The 25,609-nt window shown below is 36.0% G+C and overlaps 1 protein-coding gene across 1 annotated transcript in view; it reads left to right on the top strand.

Annotated features, from left to right (window-relative positions):
• The window catches only part of LOC129005427 (protein CBFA2T1-like), a 163,923-nt gene extending 138,557 nt beyond the window's left edge, over positions 1 to 25,366 (top strand). Inside the window, exons 3-10 of the mRNA XM_054434315.1 lie at positions 1,773 to 1,967; positions 6,241 to 6,392; positions 7,123 to 7,269; positions 13,458 to 13,585; positions 22,547 to 22,775; positions 23,520 to 23,748; positions 24,248 to 24,456; positions 25,097 to 25,366. Of these exons, the coding sequence (XP_054290290.1) occupies positions 1,773 to 1,967; positions 6,241 to 6,392; positions 7,123 to 7,269; positions 13,458 to 13,585; positions 22,547 to 22,775; positions 23,520 to 23,748; positions 24,248 to 24,456; positions 25,097 to 25,288 (1,481 nt within the window). The 3' untranslated portion in view covers positions 25,289 to 25,366. The remainder of the gene's footprint in view (positions 1 to 1,772; positions 1,968 to 6,240; positions 6,393 to 7,122; positions 7,270 to 13,457; positions 13,586 to 22,546; positions 22,776 to 23,519; positions 23,749 to 24,247; positions 24,457 to 25,096) is intronic.
• The last annotated feature ends 243 nt before the right edge of the window (positions 25,367 to 25,609 follow it).

Below are 25,609 nucleotides of genomic sequence, written 5' to 3'. Positions count from 1 at the left end.
ATTAAAGTACGTTATATTTTGGAGGGAAATGTGTATGACGTATTGAAAGGATCATCAATTTATTATAAAAGGCGATAAAAATATTTGCAGTTTTAGCTTTAAATGGTTTTTATTTTTTGTTTGTAACTGTACGCGATCCAGTTTAATGCACTTAACCCTTGTATGCATGAGAATGTATATAGTATCAAGAAAATATCCTAATACACCAATTCTTCTTCTAATGACAAATTGTACTTTATCTATGGCGATATGTATTACTATAATTTTTTCAGTGAATTAAAATAAAATCATAAACCGGTCTTCCAGAGAAATAGTATAACCATATTTTATTCAAAAAATATACTTTCTGTTTAACCTACAGTAGTAACATTCTGACTTTCCTAAGCGATCCTAAGGCGACACGCAACGCAATTAAAATATAAAACCACCGGCGGTCTTTTGATTGGCCGACGTGCCGGCCAATGAGCTGTAAGAACGAGTCGGTCGGACCAATCACAAGCCAGCACTGACAGTTGCCGCGAGCGATCACTTTGTAATGTCAAGTGATGTTGAGGTCGGGTCACTTCAGAGTGGCTCGTGGGGGGCTCCTCCCCCCTCAAGGGGGCCTCTTTGACTACAACATCCTTTAATCCTGTGCCCCCGGCCAGTGGATGATTGCCCCCCCCCAGTCTGACCACTGTCTTGTCTGTGACGCGCACTGCGAGATATGAAAATTAATACACTTGTCCCCCACAGGTAGAGCCGACGGAAAGAAGTTATATTGTTGTGACATTTCATTTGACTGTCCAGTAATTAGAACGGGTTGACTCTTCGAAATGGACTGGAAGGTATTTAATGTTTTCACAATTATCGGTCTTTGTTGTTGGGCTTATCTTTGGAGGCTTCAACTTTTTAACACAACATGAATGTCAAACATAAACTGGATATGATTAATTGCTTTGTTTTGTGGTGAAATTAATATTATTTTAACGATTAAAGGTAGTTAGCACATTTTATCCCGCAGTTATGCTTCCTACTCCCAAAATCTAGTATCAAAAATATAATATCTAGTTTATGAACAAAATCGAGGTTATATTCCGGACTAACTAACCGTGTACCATTGTATTGAGGTTCCCAAAAGGTCTAAAGCCTCTTTCAGTCTTATAACAGCCTGAAGATTGTGAAGCATCATAATAAAATCCCCATAATCAGTTAATATTGCCTCCCACAAGACCCCACAGTATTTTGTCTACAATTCTATTTCACTCTAGAGTTCCTACTCGTTCAATGCCTGTGTTCGAGGGTCCAACCCCTGAACTCTGCTGTTCAAACAAATACAGTTGTCGACACTTGGATCTCCACAGGGTGTAACCAACTATCACATTATTTTAGCGTTCGAGTTCCAGGAAATTCAAGCTGGCATGGATAAATGAATTCTCCCTCTTTTACGCCCAACCTCCTCGTTCCTACAGCCATACCCTGGATATAGAAGTGGGTTCCTAGAGACATATCCCGATGCTAAAAGAACATATTCCTGTATGACCCGCAACAATTCCATCAAACACATAATGTATGGGCTACGATAGATACAGTGGTTGTTTTATATGAATTGTAAAGTGATTTTTATCAAAAATCGAAACGGTCGAAATGTGTCTTAGTAGATTACATGAGTTGTGAATTTTGAGTATGGACTACAAAGTATAGGCTAAATGGTTTGGATTAATACAACAGAAGTGTGTTCTAGTGTTCTAGTGTTCTAATGACATTTAGTCTACAATGTGGTAATTTTACAGGTGTGAAGGAGAGAGTCAAGTCTCCAGACAGTCCGGAAGGTGCGCGGGTCCGCAGCTCGCCCCCGCTGGTAGCCACCCCCACCCCGGCCCCCACTACACCTACCACCACCCCCACCAGCCAGCCTAACAGCCCCAAGCCTCCCTTCCAGAACGGCAACACCACGCCGCCGCTGTACTCTCAGAACGGCCAAACAAGTAAGTAATACCATTGATCATCGTATTTGGAACTCAAACCGATAAGAAATGGAAATTTACTCTGAAGCTTTGTGTCGCATTCGGTCGTGCATTAATTGCGCCAAGCCCAAGCCAGGAAGGCAGAAGGAATGTCTTATTTAAGTGTCATCCTAACCTAATCTAACCTAACCTACTGAATTATACAGTCAAAGACGGTCGCCACATAGCTTATTTAAGGAACGTATCGGGTGGCTCCCTGGAGTAGTTGGCGCAATTCAGGAATACCCGACTACCTGACTTAGATCAGTTGGCGTAATTAATTCCCACCCTAGCATTCAAATGGGTTTTGAAGTCAATAAATCGTCTATTTATGAAATGGATAACATTTTGGGATGAGTAGGTGGTAAAAATGCCTTTACACCTCTGTCAGTCAGTCTCAATGTCCTGTAAATATTTTCGGCCTAATGATCTGAATGTCCCCGTAAATTATAGACAATGCCTTTCACATAAAACATACATAATGAATAACTATTTCACTTGCGGAAATGGAAAACTAAAGTTAAACGCAGATAATAAACGTCTGCCTAACTACTAACTTGAAACATAATTGTTGATCATTTTTGCTGAGATTACCCAATTTCAAAATAAGTTATTCAAATGTCCTATTTATAATCAACACAAATAACATCAACATTACGTGCTGATGACTCAGATTGTTGATGACTAAGTGCTGAGCACTGAAGGCACTGCAGCCTTCTGTCGAGACTGTGTAGTGAGTTGTCGCGGGATTTGTTCCAACTTTCCGCCACCTGAGTCCCCATCGATTGGTCAACATGTCCAAAACTTGTATCACTTGTGTTACGGAATCTATGCTTGACCAGAGAGAAGTTATCGTGAAATTCCCGTTAAATATTTTACGGATATATTTCATTGTTTTCCCATTAAAAGTCAACTTTTCGTGGCCTACTACAGTCACTATAGACTGAGTACCTTTTGATACACTTTATCAATTCAACCACTGACATTTATTTTATTTTGTGTAATTTCTACGTGAATGGCATTTTACGTTTTTAATGGTACGGTCCAAAGCCGTGTTACTAACATTGACGATTTTGTTTAATAGAATCATTATTTCACAACCCAGTCACTAATTGACAAATATTAATCATTAGGCTATATTGTAGGTATGTAGCAAACTTAATTTTCTACACACCCATTATTATTTACTGAAATACATTATTATTAATTACAGAAGCTCTATGGTCCATATTTCTCTACATTTGCCAAATTTTGATTTGATGCATGTCGTTTATTGATTTACAAGTCCCAACAAGCGGGAAAAGCCGGTTAGTACACTGTTTTACAACTAGGTGTTTAGAGAGCAGAACTTATTGACTTGAGGTTCTGGTTCACACCCCGTCAATCAGCAATGAATTTTAACTGTGACCCAGAGGGTTTGGAGACCACCTTACCCTTCAAGTACCTTTAGGAGATAAAAGAGATAAAAGGAGATAACAGAGGTTGAATTTCTCTGGTAGAACTGACTTTTTATCAGAAAACGCCATTCATGGAGAGCCATAAAAAAGCCACACCCGAGTTGAAATTTTAAAAACAAATTACACTTTTGGACAGAACTACATGCTCTTATATCATAAATCCATTCTTTTTCTTACAGTTACCTGTCAAAGGTGAATTCCTTACAATGATTATAGCACGACAAGTAACTAATTGATGCATTATTACTTTTGCCGCGCTTGTTTTTTTCGCACTAATTTTTTTGCCACAAGTATTCCAACCAATTAACAACAGTGTGCTTTTATTAGGCACGTAATACGCTTGGAAAAAGTTGGCAACACTTAAAGATAGGCCTACTACGACTACGATCAGCTGGTGCGGCGTTTCTCATTCCGTTCTACGCTTGGATTTAACATAACCTAAAAACATGTTGTATAGTGTTTGAAAGACTTATGTGTTATGTATATGCTTTATAGTAACTGTAGGAAAGATGTAAATAGTTACAAAAATAACTATTTCCTTTACTAGTTTTTCCCATATCACCCACCACGTTACAATACACATCTGATCTGCTAACCCAGTTATTACACTGTAAAATACGCGGTGACGACGAAACTCAAACTCTCCTTATCCGATCCTTCGATTCCGTTCCTTTCGTGAACGCCTTCGTATTACGCTGCCAATGCATCAAGTAATTCCAGAAATGCGAGTTAATTGGAATATTCCCGCGGAATTAACTTGTCATCAGCAGGAATGGCGGAAATGAGGTCGACTCTTTGTGCCGCTCTAATGATGAGACGGGATATGGGAAACATTCAGTGGCAGTTGGATGCAATTTAAAACATGTTGGTATTTATAAAACAGGTGGTTTACATATGCGGCATCCTCAAATGCAACAGCTGTTATTCACAGAAAGTCTTGTAGAACTATCACTATGGTGAAGTTTGCACCATAATTAGGTTACATTCCGCTGATAATAATATTGGTTGGATAGTTTATCGTTTTTGGCCCTATACAAGTTTTGTTTTGTCCAAAAAGTACCTAGACTGATATCATAGTTTGAAATTATTTATTTATCTCGAAGGCAAGCAGCCAATTTACAAATTATACGCAAGGATCGTTTACAGACCAATAAATGCATGGGCCCAAGATGACATTAACAAACAAAAAAAATAGATTGCAGATTACGACTCATTTCAAAATAAATACATGCATGAACAGGCAAAATAAATAAGTCACCTAGACTAGCATACGGTATTGTTACTGAAAGATGTACAGTTGCAACAAATTCAGCGTGTAACTAAGTTTTGAAAATCTGTATCCTTGATATTATGAAAATATAACTCCGGTCTTGTATGGTAAGCTGTTCTTACCCTGATTCCTTATTAGCCTTTATGAGTTTTAAATCCATCCATCCTACACATGAAATCATCCTAGTATTAGCACGGTGTTTTACTAAATTATAATTTAATCTTATATTAGAACCATTGCAATTTTTAAGTAGCTGCAAACCCAAAGTTTAAATTAAAAAACAACATGAACAGACACAAAACAATCTATGCATCTTTCTCATTCTTGAAAAAGACCCATACAGATCATGGCATGGTCTTACAGAGCTCATAGTATTTGCCATATAATAAACAAATCTCACTATTGCCATGCCCTTGCATTATAAAACAACATGTCAAATCTATGCTCAGAACTCTCATGATATTCTAGAAAATCATTCTGCACTTACAGGTACGGCAAATGCGGCCAAGATCAGTGCTGGGCATGGAGTGTAGCCTACAAACTGGAACTAATAGTCCAAGTTGGCAACTGTTGCAACTTATGTCCAAGTGCAACTTTGATGTTTGCAACTGATGCGACATAACTCAAGTCCGTGATTTTCTAATTACTCCCTCAACATAGAAGACCTCCACCTCGTAATATTATTAATTGAAACTAAAAATAATAGTTGTAACTCCTTGAGATTTGTGGTGAATTATGAAGTGTATATGTAAGTATTGTCTATACTAACTATTAATCTTGAGATTGATGAAGCATTTTTAAACACCCCCAGACATTAACGTACGTCAAGGTTTTATTGGCAATAGCTTCCTGATTCAAATGTGTAACAGGGTTGGTAAATGGAAATAGTAAACAGATACACACTCCGCCTGATTTTTATAATATATCCTTTAAGTTGATCGTAGCTCACAAAAATCCAAGTATTAGCTGGCATTAATCGTCGTGTCTATCTATCCTTGGTGCAATGTTAGAAGGTAAAATTGTTCCTATATATTCATCGACCACGCTTATTGCATCCTCTATTGTATGACTAAAGGATTTATTATTTAGACGACGGTATCGTATGGTAAGTTAGTATTACACTACTTGAAAAAAATTAAGTTTATCTTAAAGAATGGCAAATTCCTTGTATACATAGTTCAGCTTTCCCTTGTCCCGAATACTCAGATATGTTTTATCTCTATACACACTTTAATTTGTAAATTATTTCGATAATTGGCGCGTCGGTGACTGCAAAGGAACCTATAGCAGTGATTTCGTAGATTCGTGTCCTAATACCCGCCACGAAATCTAGTAGTGCACCCTCGCTTTGCTGGAAACGTTCCACGTACCGTCCCAAAGCCTATGACGACTGGCAAATACAATGTAAAGAGACCGCCAACCTTAACGTTGACTCCCACGCAATATTTCCAACTGGTCATTTTCCATCAGTTTCGTTTACTCTGCACGTTCACCTTTTTCCACAAGTGCATCTTGACTCTGTTTGCAGGCCCCGCGTTATCAGTGTCTCTCTCGGACTCCACCCCTCTGGGTCGTCCCCTGGGCAAGGTCAAGAGGTTCCTCAGCACCTTGGTTCAGTTCGGCCAAGACATCTCTCCAGACACCGGCGAGAGAGTCAAGAGCCTCGTCCTTAATCTCGTTGTAAGTACCGCAATATTTTAACTTGTAGAATGTATATTTTAAGTAGTAAAACTGTAGATGTAAGGCCTAATGACTCTGTGAATAAGGTTATTACCATTCTAGTGGCAAAGGTGTCAATTCTTATTATAATCAATACAAGATAAACAATACATTGTGTTGACATTGTTCCATAAGCATAGAGTTGATGTCTACTTTCGATGTGTACAAAGTTTAATTTGTCCACCGTTTGGTTGTCTCAACGTTTTGTTTTGTGAATGAGTATTTCAAATTTCTAATTACATTTTTTACACATATCCATAAGTATTGGTCCATGTCAACGTTCAATCGGTTGTATCAATTGTTCAATGTGTAAAAGAATTGTCTGAACATTTATTTTTTGCAGGTGTTTTGAATTACTAATATTTTATACCCTGAAGAACGTCAGTTGTCCTCAAAACTTTGAGGTGTTGTACTACTATATATTCAGACTGGATGGTAACTAGCCCTCGCAGTCTTCATATTCGTGTTCTATATTTGTTCAAGCTTTCGTTCTTAGTTAATGCTTTAAGACAACAAGAATCTTTTTCTGCAACAAAGGTAGTGCCTTTGGTTACAAAGAACACAATTGGTAGTCCCTTATCCAGTGTTACCAGTGTAGTCTCTTGCACGGTATTTCCTCGTTACGGGTTTATATTTTACCATTGTACTCGACTTAATTACATCACTAATCTCCAGATGTTTCTTGTTGCAGGGCGCGGGCCTGACCGTGGAGGAGTTCCATCATTCTCTACAAGACGTGACAAACTTCCCTCTCAGACCCTTCGTGCTGCCCTTCCTGAGAGCCTACCTACCAGCCCTGCAGAGAGAGCTTGGAGTTCACGCGCGCCTCAGTAAACAGGTAAATAGTTAGAGTCCCTTCGATGACAAAGGTTAGAATTCACCCTGTGTGATTTCCATTATGAAACAGTTTGGACTATACACACTGTAGCCTTCATGATTAGGCAAGTTGGATTGTACACTCTATATGAAAGGCCCTTTTATGTATGCCTTCTGACGTACCCCTACAAAAGACCGAACTACATTCAAAGTAGATTTTAACCATTTTGTTTTCTTGGCCATGTGAACATTATCAAACAACGTACGGTAAATTGATACGTCTGTCCGCTTGATAATTTATGTTCCAAATGTAATATAAATTGGAAATAATAATCCCCTACGTGAAAACACTGCCTACGCAAACAGAGAGGAATATTTTTCCCCTCATCACAATAACTTAATTAATTCAACTGATATTTCCACGTTATAGATCAAAGAATTTACGGATAAAAGTGTGTAATATCGTAGAACTTCAAACTACAACTGTGTTGACTTTTACAAAACCTACTATTAAGTTTGATAAGTATTCATCATCACAAAGCTCAGTTCTTTTGAAAGACACCACTGCCAAAAGACTAATTGTGTGCATACAAGAGTTACAATGATGACAATGTCATTTGCAGCGGTGACACAGAAATTTGTCTTGTAGCTTAAACAAGTAGAAATATGTTAGGGCTAAAGTTAGCTGACCTGTCTTATCTCTCGGTCCCGTGTTGCCCCTCCCCTCATCGCTACACGGATTACAAAATTTGCATAACCCTCGACTTGGGCTTATAACTACCTTCCGGCCTCATCTGTGCTGGAGTTGATAGTAAACTATGTGACAAAGTTCAATCTTTGAACGGTGACTGTTTGAATATTGGTAGCAAACGGGCGTTCGTCCAGATCTCGATGTGCATCTATAATCTTAGCATATCGGTTTCGCTACTCGTTTTCTCAACCTTTACGATGTGTTAACGGGAATAGTGTTTTTGTTTGATCTAAGAGCCGCTAAATTACTTCTGGTTGTAATGGGTAAAATTATCACATGATTGTTCAATGGTAAAATCACTTGCTACAGATATCGAGGAATTACACACAGACATTTCCCATTATTTCAAAATTGCATTTATATCCATTCTGTCCGAGTTTTTATCTATTTGAAACTCATAATTATGCTTTTATCTAGGTTAGGCCCTTACAACCCCAAAATAATCGGTTGAACATTAGCCGAGATACTTGTCAATAGTATGTCCAGAAGCTAACAATGGACCTCGCCACTTCGCTTAATCAGTGAAACAATATGCATTTTACTTCTGAGTCAGTTAAATGTATTTTCCTTAGAAAAAAAAATTGGTACAGTTTTGTTAACTGGGCTACCCTCATATCGTTTAAAAATATCAATTAATAATCGTTATTTTCAAATATATCAATTATAAAATGATATTGTTATAACCTAACCTAACCTAATGCAAATTATTATAACCTAACCTAACCAACCAAACTTGCTGATTATCAAAAAAAATCTAATGAAGGTTTTCTAATCGAATAGATGTTTTCAATCGATATTAGGGTAGCCCAGTTAAGAAACTGCATCCCCTTGAGCTATGCTCACGTTAGATTCGAACGTGGCCGGGTATTTTTATTTACTCGCACTTCTCCTCAAGTATTTCTTAGACCTTCAAAGGCCCCGAATTCCTTCGTTTCAAGCACCATCACGCTCCAGTAAGACCTTATTATGCAAACTCGTCGACTAATGTCAGCCTTATCCCTTGAAAGCAAAATGCAAATTTGTTAGTTTTTCGCCGGAATTCATTAAAGCAAGCAGCTGTCACTGTGGACTGATGTTGGCCATTTGACGCTCGTATTTTAAAATATATTTTTAATGTACGTTGAATTTTTCCGATTTTGTCGTTAGATTGGGCCGCAAAAAGTTCGTCACTAATGAAGATCATTTAACTGATTGAACTTTGTATTAACGGTTTTTTTTTTAATTCTCTGTAAAATATACATGACTGATTCGTTCCTAGAGTTCGCCCCATGGTCGAAAACTCGAACATAAAATATGTACAGAATCTATTTTCACCCCCTGAAAAGCAAGAAACGAATTGTAAACAAAACACGACTCTACAGTTACAGTACACCAGACAGAACTAACAGTAAAATTGGCTTCAGCTGTTCCATAAGGATGTGAAATCTACTAAGGGAGTATTTTTCTATGCCTAAACGTTGTATAGAGGTGTTTTAGCATTGACCTTTTGACCCTTATGTTTCAAGGGGATTTTTAAAAATTCGTATTATCGAGGAATCCGTTTTACCGAGGTTCGTACCAATGATGACTGTACTGTACTGTCAGGTTTTAGTTTGTACAGTAGTCCAAGTTCTATTGAGTTTTGGCTTTGTTCATCACATTATCTATGTGAAAAACAATTGTAATTTCTACCTCCGCGTTCCACCCTATCATTGTTTGGACGTTATCATAAAATCACGCAATCAATAACCGATAACACGCAAAATAAATCCATCAAAGCGCAGTAATTAAATCTTTTGTTCTAATTGAATATTTTATCTTTGATATCTATTAATTTCGTTTTTGTGTTCGTTTTCATTTAAAATAGTCAAAACTATTTGTCATTTGTGACAAAGACTTCAAAAGTACTCACTCCGCTTTGGGCGCTATTCGTTCGAATGTTATTTTATAATTAGTTTTCCGACAATTTCATTCCGGATGAAACGTGTTTAGTTTGTTAGAATATCGACATTAACGTGGCTGGAGGCCATGATGTCAATGTTAATTGACTGACCTGTCAGTCACATGTCAATTGATAAGAATATCAGCGGACAGGGTATGATTTGATTGAATAATTAATCTATGACTTAAATACCCCCGTCGCAGCAAACCTGCAGACTAAGCGAATTCCCATTTAACTGGTAGGAATTTTACTAAAATATCTCCTGAAAAACGTCATAGTCATTCCATACTAGCATGGTACCCGTCCTTTGTACGGTGTTAGCGTGTATAAAATGCTTATTGCAGTTATACTCGTGCTTTGCGTTTGCAATATTGTTGGGAGAGGACACGGTTTAAGAAATTTTGATTCTTTTACTTTACGGTAGGCCTATGCTATAGTATAGCACATCTACCATAGGGCAACCATAATGTTCTACCACTGCACCTAAACAATAGAAAAAAGTAAAGTTCTCATTGTGAATCACAGCTTTTTGTTGCTAGTTGGTTCAAATTAGCTGTTTTCAAAAGCAAAAAATATTAATAGTTCTCCACCCTGTTGGTAAACCTTATAACTTTACTAGCAGAGTACCCGTCCTTCGTACGGGGTTGGCATATAAGTTTAAATTGCTTATTGCAGTTATACTCAAGCTTTGCGTTTGCAATGGGGGAGGACAAAGTTTGATAAAATTTGCTTCTTTAAATTGACGGTATACTATGGTATTACACATCTACCATAGCCATAATGACCTCTTCACCTAAACAATAAAGAAAAATAAAGTATTACAATTTTTTTAAAAAATCACAAATTATTCACGACATTAAAAACATAAACATAACTGTAAACAATCCTACTTTGACAGTTCTCATTGCGTATCACAGTTGTTTGTTGCTGCTTAGTTCAAATTAACTGTTTACATAAATGCAAAAAAAATATAGTGCTGCACCCTGTTGGTAAATCTTATAACTTTTTAATAACTTTTTATATCATAGAACCAACTTTTTTAGTTGAAACAGCTGACTAAATTATTTAATTCCCTTTAAATATGAATACTCATAAGGTTAACATCATGGGGAACTACAGAGCCACTGGGGCGGAGCCCGAAGGGATTTTTGGGATAAGAATATGCCTATATGTTAATCGAGAATGTGAGCTATCATCATACCAAATTTCAGCCCAATCCATCCAGTGGTTTATGCGTGATTGACCTTCAAACACACAAACTTTCACATTTATAATATTAGTAAGATAGAACCAACTTGTGTAATTGAAACAGCTGACAAAATTCTTTTCCTGAAGTTACCTAACAATGTACATGTTCTCTCACTGATTTGAGAAAGCAAAGTGGCCAATTCGCTCATCAGTGAGACAATGTTAACATTGTCTCACTCTAATTACTTTGTCTCACTCCAGATTTGCAAGGTGAAGGTACGAAATAGTGAGCGCGTAACATGCAGGCAACGTCGTATGCGCGCGAAATACGTTGGCAGCACTGGCTGTAAATCAGCTGGTCAGCTGTTGTACTGTTGTATTTGTCACTTCACATTAAATGTTATATTAAAAGTTCACTTCTGTGTAAAAATAGGTTATGTTTCTTCGCCAATTTATTTGTTTTATGGTAACTGTAGGAAAAGTATAATGTGCAACTCGAGTTCAAAGTACAACTGCCTCACTCGAGAAACCATTCCTCACTGGCCTACGGCTCGTGAGTAAGGATTTCTCTCGAGTGAGTCAATTGCTCACTTTTCTCACTAGTTGCACAAATAACTATTTCTTCCTTTAAAATATGAATACTCATAAGGTTAACATTAGAAACTCCAGAGCCACTGGGGTAAAGCCCGAAAGGATTTTAGGAATGTTAGCTATCACCATACCAAATTTCAGCCTAATCCAACCAGTAGTTTATCAACTTCAAACAAACATACAAACTTTCACACACACAAACCTTACAAATTTATACTATTAGTTAGATTTAAATAACATTAGTTTAACAAGTACTATCCTAACCCAACACAACCTGAAATAACCGAATTCTAAACAAGATTTGTAGATAATAAACATTTCAACCTGTAAAAACATAGGATAGTTGTATCGTAGAAATGGTCACTTGATTATAACACGTACAACGGTCTGATTTTAAATTTACTTTGACAGCCTTTTTTGTGCGGGTTATTTTTAGCAGGTATGTTTATTTTTTTATCGTCTAAGAACAAAAGAAATTCTAAAATCATACGGGATAATTTATATAAAAAAATATTTTAACTCTTGAGGGTCAGATACAAAGATATAGAACGAATAGTTTGTTATTCCCTGTAATAAAAATATATATGATTTTTGCTAAACAATTTACTGTAATCAACAAGATTTATCTTTGATTTTTATTACGGTATCCTCCATATTCAAGAAGAAATACTAGATGAATAGTCTAGCTAGTGATAATGGACTGTGGAAATATAAAAAGTAAAAACTATCAGAAATCAAATGAAATATTAAAGAATACATAACCAACCTTTGTATCCTTTACTGCTGCAATAATTCTTATTTGAATAAAACTCACGCACAGGACACACTCTATCATAATAAATATCAAAATTGAAACTTGAGTAGTTTTAAACACAGCACGAATAACACCTTTAATTAATGGACGCCACTGTCTAAAGAAGCGTGTCGCCACAGGAGTGAACGCGTAGTGAGTCAGACAATAATGCAACAATCAGCTGATTTGTATTTTGGAACTTATATTAATTGACTAAAATCATATGTTTTTGATTAATTTCGTTGTTTTAATCACGTGCTTAATAGATTGATGGCTACACAGTAGTTTTAGTAAAGGAAGGAAATAAAGGACTTTCATTTCATTTCCATTTCATTTCCTTTTAGTTTTACAGTGGATTTTTTTTTGTTAGCGTTTTGAATGAAAATTAAATTATGATTGTATTCAAATCAAATCAAATCAAATCATTTATTGCCAAAACAAATAATACATTGTATAGCAACGTCAAGGTAAAAGTTTAGTTCTGAAGTTAGTTGTTTCTTATTTAACAATGGTGACGGGGATGGGATGGTAAAAACCTTTGATTTTAGACAGTAAATATATCTTACGCGTTTAACAGAACTTATCCTTACTTTTGTTCCTTGTAAAACTTTTTATTCGGTTTTGTAATCCATCATAGTGACGAGAATGGTTCTTTGCCTGGGAAATTTTTAACAAAAATTATAACAAGATGTAATCTACTTGAGGTATTTCAGTTTTGCATAATTATTTGCATAGTGATTGTATCTGTGAAAAGGGGAAGGAACAAAGATAAGGAAACTATAAGAAGATAACAAAAGTAGCGGAGGAACAAAATGTTGACATTTTTACAAAAAAATTAAAGTTAGTAAAAGTACCAAAATTGTAGCAAATGTTACGTTAAGGTTAGATGAACCCAGATTATTTTAATACGTATTACTTACAGACAAAGTGTTACCAGATTCTGAATGTGTTCTAACAATGTTTTAGACGATTGCTCAGTACATCAGACAACATGAACACAGTGTTCTGGATCCTGCCTACTCGCCTAGCGAACCTGGAGAGATCTTCCATCACACAGACAGCCACAGCCATCCTGAGAAACGGAGAGCCGAGAGGTCAGTGCCACCTTGATACTGTATCCACAGTACAACTGACATACTATATAAAGTGTTGAACAAGTGGTCAGTGGTGTAAGTTGTTTGTTGATAATATGACTGTAAATTCGAGTAGTTCTTAGGCTCACAGACCTGTCAGTTAATTCACTGTCATGGTATTAGAATTTCTTGATCTTGACCTAACCTAACCTAATCCTCAATAGGTTTTGTGGATAATATTTCAACATGAATAAACATAGTATTGTTAAATTAACGGAAAATGTCCTGTAGAACTTGCCCCATGTTACATACTTTGTAATGAAATAACATCCCTCAATTTGTTTAAATAGCAGTTTATAAATTAAGTTTTATTTTAAGATCAATTTATTCTTCATTTGTTTTTTTTAATAACTTCTTGCACAACATCGTACGTGTTATTAAATTACCCGGGAGCACAAAATATACGTCAAATAACACTTGTAATAATATATTTACACTTGACTTATACTGTTTATTGACAAGACAGTAAATACATATAAAATACATCTTTTATATGTAATTTTCGTCTTGTTAGTAAACAGTATAAGTGTAAATATATTATTACAAGTGTTATTTGGCGTATTTTTTGTGCTTCCAGGTCTTCTTTTAAGTGATCGTTGGATCTTAAAGGACTATCCCCAAACCGACAGTTGACATTCAGAAAATATATTTGTTTTAGTTACTAGTGTGAAATGGTTGATGGACCAAGCTTTTCACAGTAATAATCATGAAGCAATTAATTTTACAAATAACCAACGGAACTATAAAGTTCTGTTAAAATAATGCAAATAACAGCTTTCATTATGACGATTTCTAAATTAATTCCGAAAATCTCGTTTACAAAGTTCCAATCGTTCACAATGCATCGACTATGGAGGTTATAAAACCTATTTTCAGGGATTTTTAGATTATTTTTAGAAACACAATGAAACATAGCATAGACCCAACTACATTTTACTACAATAGAGATCGTCCACAAAAATATGTATTGTGCAAACTTCTATACTTTCACCCCACGCAATAAATCATGTGATTGGAATTTCTTCCATTTGTTTTGAATTCTGTTTATATTAACTTATTCATTGTTATTTCGTCGCCAGCATGGCAACCCATAACACCCATTGTAATTTTGTATATTTAAAATTCATTTTTGTGCTTATTTTTTTCCTATTTCAATTTATAAAGGGATTATGCACATCTACAGGAAAATATCTTTCTAACCGTATGCGTAAATTTTTCCTACGATGCACACGAGCTGAGGAAAAAGGTTTTAAAAAAACATGCTTGCCTATTAATATAGAGATGCTTTATAGTAACAAAAGTAAAAAAAATTGTAACGCGAGTGCAAAGTGCCTTTGCTGCTACAGACACCTTCTTTCAAACATCACCTGTTTTCTACCAATCGCATAATAAATAGCAGTGATCAATCTTTAAGACAAAGTGCAAAGCTGGAAATTTGTCTTAATTTGTAGCCTGAATTTGCAGAGGTGGTTGGGGGGGGGGACACAGCTGGGTCTGATGACGTCTCGATGTTAGAATAACTGCTAACCTCCCCTCCATCTTGTAGCACACCTGTGTATTGGGGGGGGGGGGAGGGTAGTTAACGAACATGCCACTCAAGTATGACGGAATATTGGTATAAGAATGTTATATTATAATATGCATGACTTTTGAAATCAAAGTCATATGATCAATGAGTGGTTATAGTTTTCGACATCAAATCTGAAGTTCACGGGTTCGATCCCAGCTGAGCTGATTGTGGATACACATGCCTTTAGAGCTTATCAATTGATACTATCTAACAAAATGTAAACATTAGGCAGTAATAAAAGCTATGGGATGAACTATCCCTTTGCAAAAAACGTAAAAAATCCACTGGCGTGAACACAGGCCAACAGAATATAAAAATAAATTATGATAAATAAATATATAATAACCAACAGTTTAAATGCCCCACTATTTATTACCTGTTACGTGTCGGATACCAATGCAGGAATCAGCATGTGATATTAGGTACAAAATAAAAACACTGATTTTAAGACATTTTCCACCACTGTCCACTACTCGGTATATTTACGCTTTTAATGTTACTATTTGCAATTTCTTAAATATTTATTTATTATATCAATACGTAAAGTACTAATAGAAAGTGTTTAATAGTAAACAAGCATAATTACTGATTATCCCAAACTAAACATAGGAATTACTATGCATTTTAACAATATATTATGATACGTTAAATATCATTGTCCATCTTCAGTCTTACAATAATAGTCTGAGGATTAATATAGTTTCGGGTCACAATACAATGCCTATTATTGTAAAATCAAACTCCAAATTTATGGTGTAAAAAATTTGACTGGCGTTTTCATCAATAAATACATATTGACACGTAAAGTTTATTATTTAAAAACACAGATAACATTGATTTACAGGCTAGGCCGGCCATACTTGATCATGGGACACAACTTGCGGGATTTGGCTTACTCCTATTGTTTACTTTCAATCCTTTATTTTTATTACTCAATTTGTTATCGTTATTTTTATATTTATAACTTTACTGTTTATTTTTAATTTTTTGTATGTATTTCAAGTATTTTTTTGCATCTAACATAATTACTGACTACGAAGGTCGAGTACGCGATCCTGCATTTCGTCTTAGGCAATTCGGGTACAGCAACTGTATTGCTTAGACTATACTGAAGGCGTTCAAATATACAGTACAGTTTTTTGCTTTCTAAGAAGTGGAAAAAACATCAACATCTTAAAATAAATCTTTTAACCTCAACAAAATTATGGATCGCGTAGTTAGGGCTTCGCCCTGCGGCCGCCGCTTGGGAAGGGTTAAATGAGGTGAATTTTCAGTTCAGTAGATGTACGGGTCCAATTTCTAAATCTCGCAATCATTATAGGTTTCAGTGTAACATTTATTATTATCTCAGCCTGTATTATCATGGTGTTGGACTATAGCGTAGAGGGGATATGATCCCCGGCAGATCAACAAAATATTTTGATAGTTCGGACAAGCGTTTGTGGTTTTTATATAAAAAAATGACACTGGCGTGGACACCCATTGCCGGATTTACCATCGCGGCCTATTGCCGTATAGCACAGAAACAATTTTTTTGTAACAACAAATGCATTTTTATGGTTCTAATTAATTTTTTTCGGATCGCGGGTGACGATGGGGATGTCCCTATGATCGGTAAAGACGTTCACGATTTATCTGCGATCGCGGGTGAATACGAATACGATGACATCCTCATGATCGTGTGAGATTTTCACGTTTCGACGCGATCGCGGGGAAGTTTCACCTGTGGGACAAGGGCTGCTCGGGTTAATTTGACCTTGGGCCGCAAATACCCAAATATTTGGCAAAGTGGGCACTAACAACAAAAATTGTTACCGTTCGGTTCAATCTCGATTAAAATCTTGACTCGGAGAGTACTAAAGCGTCAACCTGAAATTATTATATCAAAACCGAAGATAGTCCTATTCTATATAATAAATTAAAAGTTTTTATTGAGATATTTACTTGAAATTTTTAACTTAAAGAAAGAAACCTTTTTTCAAAATAATATCACTAAAAATATTTTATTTACATGCCAAAAAAGCAATTAAAAATAACATTTAAAGACCCAAAAAACTGTCACTATTCAATATCAATTTTGAATTTTGTCACATGTTTTACCAATCAAAGTATAAACTAGACAATAAGTTGAAACAACTGTCACAACAAATCCAATGACAAGTACGTGTGTGTGAGTGCGTGCGCCATATGCCAAGAAGAGGTTTAATTTAGCCAGGCAGTGACTGTACTCGCAGCTGACGCTCTGCACCAGACTGTACCAGTTTTATTAATATGAATAATGGCATCTTGCAGTTTCTTTTCTCACATGCGGCCTTCTAATGAAATGCCATTGATCAAAGTCCCACCCTTTCAACACCTGGTACTTCTTTCTTCGACCTTTTACTTCTTTCACTTCTGGTCCACGTTTTATTGAAGGAATACACACAAATTTTGCATGGGTTGCAAATTTTCGAATTAAAATATGAAGTTTATGATATTGTGAAAATAACAAATACTTACGATTATTGATTTTTTAGGAATGGAAAGGTTAAGAGAATTGTAAGACATATTTTCTACAATATTTAAGTTTATATTACTGTTGGCCTTCTTAGTACAGCAGTGTGTAAAAACTTTTAAAGTAATGAATTATTTATTTCAGTATAGTTGATTCTAAATGTACAACTTGGCGTTTTAAGGTTAACCTACTGTAGGTGAGGGGTTATAACTGGGAATGTTGCTGAAAGTCAACAGTCCCGGAAGATCAAATAATTTATACCTGTGCCGCTAGGTCAAAAACTACAATGTTTGCAGTGTCTGTAGATCAAAAATCCCAGTAAGTCAAATAGTACAGTCCGAGCTAAAAACGTGGTCTATGTTAAAGCAATTGACTTATTGGGAATTTGACCTAATGCAACAGCAGTTTTCATAAAACGAAATACGGTAAAATACAAGTTCAGTTTCGCTGAGTCAACAGTGCCGGAAGATCAAAAGCAATAAAAGTGAACGTCGATTCAGTGTAAAGTAGACCTGCTGCAACGCTTACTACACCAACAAAACTCGCTTTTAGTTACTTCGTGTTTTGTCATAATTAGAATAAAGCTAAAATTATCATATTTGGTACATAGCTTCAATTAATGTTTCTTGCCAACTGTTTGGTCAACACTGTAAATAGGTATAGTTTATGTAATGAAAAGCCTTTCGTCAAAATTGGTGGCATAAAATACACGCAAGGACGATCTGAAAATTTCTGGTTATTATATACGTTTGTAAAAGGAGATCCATTTAATTGTAGAACTATTTTATGAGTTATAATGTAGTCTACACATAAACTGTGTAAATGTATTACGCCTCGGAAGGGTTGAAACCTGTCCAAACTATCATATATATTATTAAAACGTAAATGAGGTTTTTCACATTCTGAATCAACCAGTCGACGGATTTTCATTATTTTTATGTTGAAAGAAAGATAATTTTGAGAACTAGGGAATGTCAAAGCCATAATTATAATTAAGGGTCCCAGTTTTTTAGAAATTAAGTTTTAATTTTTAAAAAGTCTAGCAGCCGACGCTTACCTTCTAAGCTAGCTTTTAGTACAATATAATTTGCTTAACATAACAGCTGTAAACATTCAGCATTTGGAAACAAATTTAAAGACATATTTAGAGTTGACATATTTATACTATGTGTAATGCTGACCATTGATACATTCAATTCTTAGGTATGAGGATGGCAGATTAATTAAATATGCATAGTAAAATTGTAGGATGTTCAAATTATTTTTAAAGGAATCTTTATAATCATTGATTTGTTTTCCCATATAATTTGTTTTAACTAACAGCTGGTTGAATGTAATATTGTTCTATATAACTATTACGTTTTTGGCGAATATCCCATGTAGGGAATAAGCTATAACCGTAGTACTTATGGTAACACCTGGACCCGCGGGACCGATTTAATTTTTCGTTTTGAGGTCCCTAGAGGCCAAAAACACCATCCGTTCAAATTCATATATACAGGGTGATCAACTCAAGGAGTCCACCATTGGGAAATCGGAAACGGTAAGAATTAGAGAAAACTTTAAATGGGGCACATACCTTTAATTTTTGTGGCAGTTAAAATATGATTTTAGTTTTTTATCATGTTTTCGGATAGAATATGCAATTTAAAAACTTTGTTAGCTTTGACATTTTTTTTATAAACCCACTCGTTTAGGATTACAGCCTATGGAAAAATGACTTCCGGTTTACATTTTACATCATGTAGCTCCTAAACGAGTAAGTTTAGAGCAAAATTGCAAAAAGTAAATCAGTCTTAGAATTGCATCTACATTCCTTTAAGACTATAAAATAAAAAGTTTTCCACTTTTCAAGTTTGCCGCCATTTTTTAAATAATATAATTCATATTTTTAATGAATTTTATGGTCTTTTTGGAATGTGGATGCAATTGTAAGACTTTTTTACTCTTCCCATTTTTGCTATAAACTTACTTGTTTAGGAGCTACATGATGTAAAATGTACACAGGAAGTCATTTTTCCATAGGCTATAACTCCTAAACGAGTCGGTTTATCGAAAAAATGTCAATTATAAAAAAGTTTTTAAATTGCATATTCTATCCGAAAACATGATAAAATATAGGGTGTTCTATAAAAAATTTCAAATTTGGCCGCCATTTTGGAAAATGGCGGCTGAATTTCAAAAAACTAAAATCATATTTTTAACTGCCACAAGAAATAAAGGAATGTCCCCCATTTAAAGTTTTCTCTAATTCTTACCGTATCCGATATCCCAATTACAATTTAAATTGTAATTGGACACTAGTAAGTACCAGTGCACTTGTTGCTACCTCCCCCCTTCGGTTTCATGTATTCCTCTCAATCACTTCAAACCTAGGAGGATTAAACATTAATGTTAATTAATGTTAAATCCTCCTAGGTTCAAACCTGAAACTTCCAGATCGAAACTCGCCTGTCGTTATTTTAACATCGCTTAATTTTTTTTACCATATTTTTCAAAAAAGGAAGATTAAATTGATTTACTTTGGATTTTAATAACTGGACGTTTTATTTTATTAAAGATTTATGGTGATACGTAAATATTGTGGTATAGTAAAGTATATTATATTGTAGTTAAGTGTTAAATTTTGAAATTTTAGGGTGAATCGAGATGAATCTTTTTTTTATAACATGGGTCTCTCCTACCTTAACGTACATACCAAGTTTCATAAACATCGGTTGGAAAAGTGTAAAGATAAATATTTGTATGTAAAAAATACAAAATGGCGGATATCTGGTTAACGAAACGATTTTGGAAAAAATGTTATCGTTCATTTTCTGTTTATTTTGACCCAAGGAATTACTAGGTAAAGTGTCTCTCCGCTTATTTTTAACACCTTGTTTGTGATGTATTCTTATTAATATAAGTGAAAAATGTAAGCTGGTAATACAGAAAGATGTTTTATAAATAATATGAATGTACTGGTAATCTGTATATTCATCTTTTTCTTGTCCTTAGAACTGTAAATTAAAAGTCCACTCAGCAGTCGCATCGTACGATGTAGTTCTTTCCATGCGTTGCGAAATGCTAAATTTTCCGTCCTCTTCAACCCAAGTTATCTATTGAACCACTTATCGTAAAAAATTCAAAAAAATATATTTTACGCATCACACTTTTGGCTACAACTTTGTCACAGACAAAACTTCTCTAACCCAAAAACAAACAAAAATCTCGCATGCTAACTTTTTCATGTTAGAAATCACGATTTAAAACTATTTCACCATACATATCAATTTTTATTAATTAGATAGGTAAATAGTTTAAAGTTCCAACAAAATAGTCATTGAGTAGGACTAACCAAGAAGCTCTGTGCCAATTTTCAAAATCTTAGCACAACTTTAAGTACACCAAAACACGAAATTATTGAAGTCATGCGTCGAGAGGACTATCGTTGTTTTTAACTGATTATACTTTTGACCTTCCGGCACTGTTGACTCAGCGAAACTGAACTTATATTTTATCTTATTTCGTTTTATTAAAACTGCTGTTGCATTAGGTCAAATTCCCAATAAGTCAATTGCTTTAACATAGACTACGTTTTTAGCCTGGACTGTACTATTTGACTTACTGGGATTTTTGATCTACAGACACTGCAAACATTGTAGTTTTTGACCTAGTGGCACAGGTATAAATTATTTGACCTTCCGGGACTGTTGACTTTCTGCAACGCGTCCTTATAACTTAGTGCTGCATAACAATAAATTGCTCGCCTAACAATAAGTAGGCTTTCTGGTGTAGGTTTCTGTAGCTTTTTGAGTTGATCGGTTGAAACTGGACCCAGCAGTCCCTGATCAATGATCATTGGGCTTTAAATGAATGATCCTGACTGATGAAACAGCTGATCTTAGTCTGCAACAATGGTATCGCCCTCAATTCTACATTCATCCTTCACTTATATTTTGGTTATACTAGATGGCATCCCCATCTCAATTAAATTACAATTAATTGATAACTGCCAATGTTATCATTCCATCTATATTAAAATATTGTTATGTATTTATTTTTGTGGAAAGTTTTGGGAATATTTTAATTATAATTTCTTATATTTTGCAATCAAATCAAATATGTCTGTAACTTTCTCACTTTATTCAGAGTGGTCAAAGTTTTAGTCAGATTAATTTAGAATTCAAGACATCAGTTCTAAAAAAGTTAAGCTCAAAAAAGTAAATGAAACCGTAGACATTGAGTGTGTGCCAAATCCTAATCCATTCTTACTCATTTTGGTACCAGTATGCTACAGTATTAACTGACCCAGAGTTAAAGTTAATTGCAATCCACTGGTTTTTTTTTTCTACAACCTTCTTCAAACTTGCTTCAAGGATTTAATCTCAGCCATTTCATATTATTTTCCGACACTATCTTTAAGCTTTCTTTTTCAGATTTCCTCTATCTTTCAGCTTTTAAAGTTAATTGTAGTGCTTTTCTCAACAAGTTTTGTTCCTTCTTACTAGATTCAAAGTTCAACTGAAAGTGTTCGGAATAATTTTAAATTACAGCCCTCTTAGACTCAATAGGATTGTACTTCAAGAAAAAGAATGCTTCTTAAGTCCACGTACTCTAAAAGTTGTTGTAGTCAATGTTTGATTAAACTACTCTTCTAAGTCTAACCTTCTTGTGAGTACAAGACTGTTTTGTTTAAATTCAGTTAGAAAATTCCATCTACAAAATACTGCACTCCTTAACTTGTTTGATCTATGATCTATATTCAACTTAAACACCCAGTCTACAATCTCCCCACCGTAGAGCTGACAACGTTCACAGTGTGATTACCACCGACTTTTTACTTGTAAACACCCAATATTCACTAGTATTGTTGCAGCTACTATGAGAACGGACTGGAGGACGCTGTCTACCTTCCCCCGGCTCCTAAGAGGCCTCACCACTCCGGCCTGCTGTTTCCACTTCACCCTCTGGCACTACCTCCGACCCATCTGCTTCATCCGGACTACCATCCCTCCACACCTTACCCTCCGTACCATCACCCTCACAGAGAGACGGAGGAGGCGAGACGCAGCTACGGCGAGGACGAGTGGAAGAATATCCACGTGGTGAGTATGATACGCAGCAGAATATGTATAACGCGTACATATGCAACGTGAACAGTAATTCAAGCGGGTAGGGGTTACTGATGAACCTTAGCGTAGACTTTTTGATACTGAAATTAGGTATGTAGACCAGCTGTATTCAATTTGTAATCGAAATAGATTATATTTTTTTTCACCTACCTTGTGATGGGATTTTCTTTTCCCTGCACCCCCAACAATCCTCTTTAAATGTCTTGTGCGTTAAAGACAGAAATCAGTAATCTACACCAGCACACTATGTAGGTTGTTCATTTCCACTATGTTACTTTTATTCAAAACCTAGGATTCAACTTTAACATGGGAATACTGGTAGCTCACGTAACATTTGTGGTGCTAACTACTACTTTTTTGTTGAGCCAATTTCAATAGGTAAGTCTCGAATTGTACAAAAATGTTATGAATTTATAATATTTTTTGAAGAGCGTAAGTCGCACTAAACATTTTGAGAACTTTAGCTGCAATCTACCCATACGAAGCAGTAACTGTCTTTCGGTCTTTAACACCACGTTGTAGATTGTTTTGTTTATTGTATAGCTGGACGTCTAGTGATTGGAAATTGTTACATATACACTGGTTGTGTAGATACTTATATCATATCCCTAAAATTAAGTAATTTCAGTTGACTTGTTATGCAATACAATATTTCAAACGTTTTACCAATTGGTTTGCTAGTATTATGGTGCATTGTGGTATTTTTATTCATTCCAGATGCTTAACTGTATCCTAAGTATGGTAGAGAAGACCAAGCGAGCCCTGACAATCCTACAGCAGAGGTCTAGTGATGGTGGTGGAGCAGAGTGGCGGAGGACGACCCCCAGTGGCGGCGCTGTAGCGGGGCATCCCTCAGCAGACGATGTCAAGCGCACGGCCAGCGAGATCATGGCTCACACCATCAGGCTGACGGAGGACAGGGTCGCTGAGGTGCGAAGGAAAGCAGGTACATGAGTAACATTTACAAACATTGGAGGCTAATTAGTCTAGCCACTGATACGTTTTCAGACTGGTTCCTGGAATATATTTTTTGCAATTCCTTTTCCCAATCAGCAGGTTCAATGATGCTGTACTAGGTCATGGTATTGGCACTTGTATCAACTAACAGTGGTGTAGTTGTAAAATGTCCAGTTTTGGAATGCTCACAATCGTCTAAGAACTGGCTAACATATAGGAATAACATATAAGACTGTTAGAAAAAGCAGTGTGGGAACCCCGTTTCCATATGTTCCTGCTCCACTGCACAGCTGTCCACTTACACATGGGTATATTTTACTCAACATGAAGTGTAAAATTATAAATTTGTGCCATCATTCACTGGACTTATTGAAATCTAAGATTTAATCATAACGAAGATTGAGTGTGATTATTTGCCACGTTCGCTTCAATGTTTCACTTGCTCTAAGTGGGTTGAGAACGGTGTGTAACGCATGTGGTGTCCCCAGAAGAGGCGGTGAACGAGGTGAAGAGGCAAGCAGTGGCAGAGTTACAACGGGCCGTCGCGGCGGCAGAGACAAAGGCGTGTGAGTTGGTGGCCTCTGAGCGAGCCAAGGTGGAGAAGCTGGTGGCCGACGCGCGGAAACACGCTGTTGAAGAGGCAGTGACTGTAGCAGCCGACAGAACTGAATCTCCCCCCACCCCGTCACAACAGAATGTAAGTTTAATGATCTCTTTTGACAATCGTTCAAGAAATCAAAAAGGGCCTGTTACAGAAGCAGACGGGGCCTGTAAATTGTTACAACAAAATTGTAGTGAGAATAAGCAATCATTCAAATGTTCAACCAAACCTATCTTTACTAAAACTTATATTTTTGTGTAGAGAAAACCTTCAGTGACTTTTAATTATTTGGGGAAAAAGGATTTCATTAAAGGAAGCTGGAAGGTAGGCTTTCACAGTAAAAGTAGGCTGTCCAATTCTGCCTTCGGGAGTTGACCACATCAATGAATTGGAAAAAATATTGGCCAACATTTAGGATTGCTGCGCATCAAAATAACAGCCAAGATGTTCTCTAGATTAACAGCCTGGTAATTTCCAGATGGCCAAGTTTCAGCAGTACTTTGTTGAGTTATGCTTGCATGAATTATGTGTGAGCAAATTTGTCATTGTTACTCATAATCATCGATATATCAACTTAAAATTTGGTACCTACTTAACTTTTAAAGAACCCTTAAGGACTTGACATTTAAACAGGTTTGACCTCTGATTTGATCTATGGTGAAATCAAAATACTCGGCCTCACCAGAGCAACTATAAACGGTATAAATTCTTTTCCCAACATCTAGTAACGTTGCAGAGTTGCTGGAACTGCGGTCGGAAGGCCAACGAGACTTGCAGCGGGTGTAACGTGGCGCGCTACTGTGGCGCCTTCTGCCAACACAAGGACTGGGAGACGCACCACGCGGTGTGTTGCGCCAAGCGGCCGCCAGTCAGCGCACCGCGCACCACCACCACTCCTCCCGCCACTCTACCTGCACCGACCAAGTGACGCCGACATCACCGCCTCACTGCTAAACTCAAGAAGCCATGAACTAGACAAAGATACAGGCTACTTAGGCAATATGTTTTTGTCAAATTACTATGAAACTCTTGAGTATATCCAAGGTTTGAGTTGAGGGTTGAATCTTTGACTATAGATACAAGTGGACATTACATTTCCCTAGCTAGAAGTTAGGAATGAAAACTAACTAGTTCGAATTGAGCCATTCATGTAAATTACTGATATCATTGATCATGCCAAACCTTGATAGTACAATATCATGATGGTGATTGTTAAGATTGTAAACTACACTAAGATTATTTGTAAGAT

Source organism: Macrosteles quadrilineatus, unplaced genomic scaffold, assembly GCF_028750875.1.
Source record: "Macrosteles quadrilineatus isolate MER2022 unplaced genomic scaffold, UCM_ALF_1.0 Scaffold_21__1_contigs__length_2333173, whole genome shotgun sequence".
Taxonomy (NCBI): Eukaryota; Metazoa; Arthropoda; class Insecta; order Hemiptera; family Cicadellidae; genus Macrosteles; species Macrosteles quadrilineatus.
This window is presented reverse-complemented; position numbering and strand designations above follow the sequence as displayed.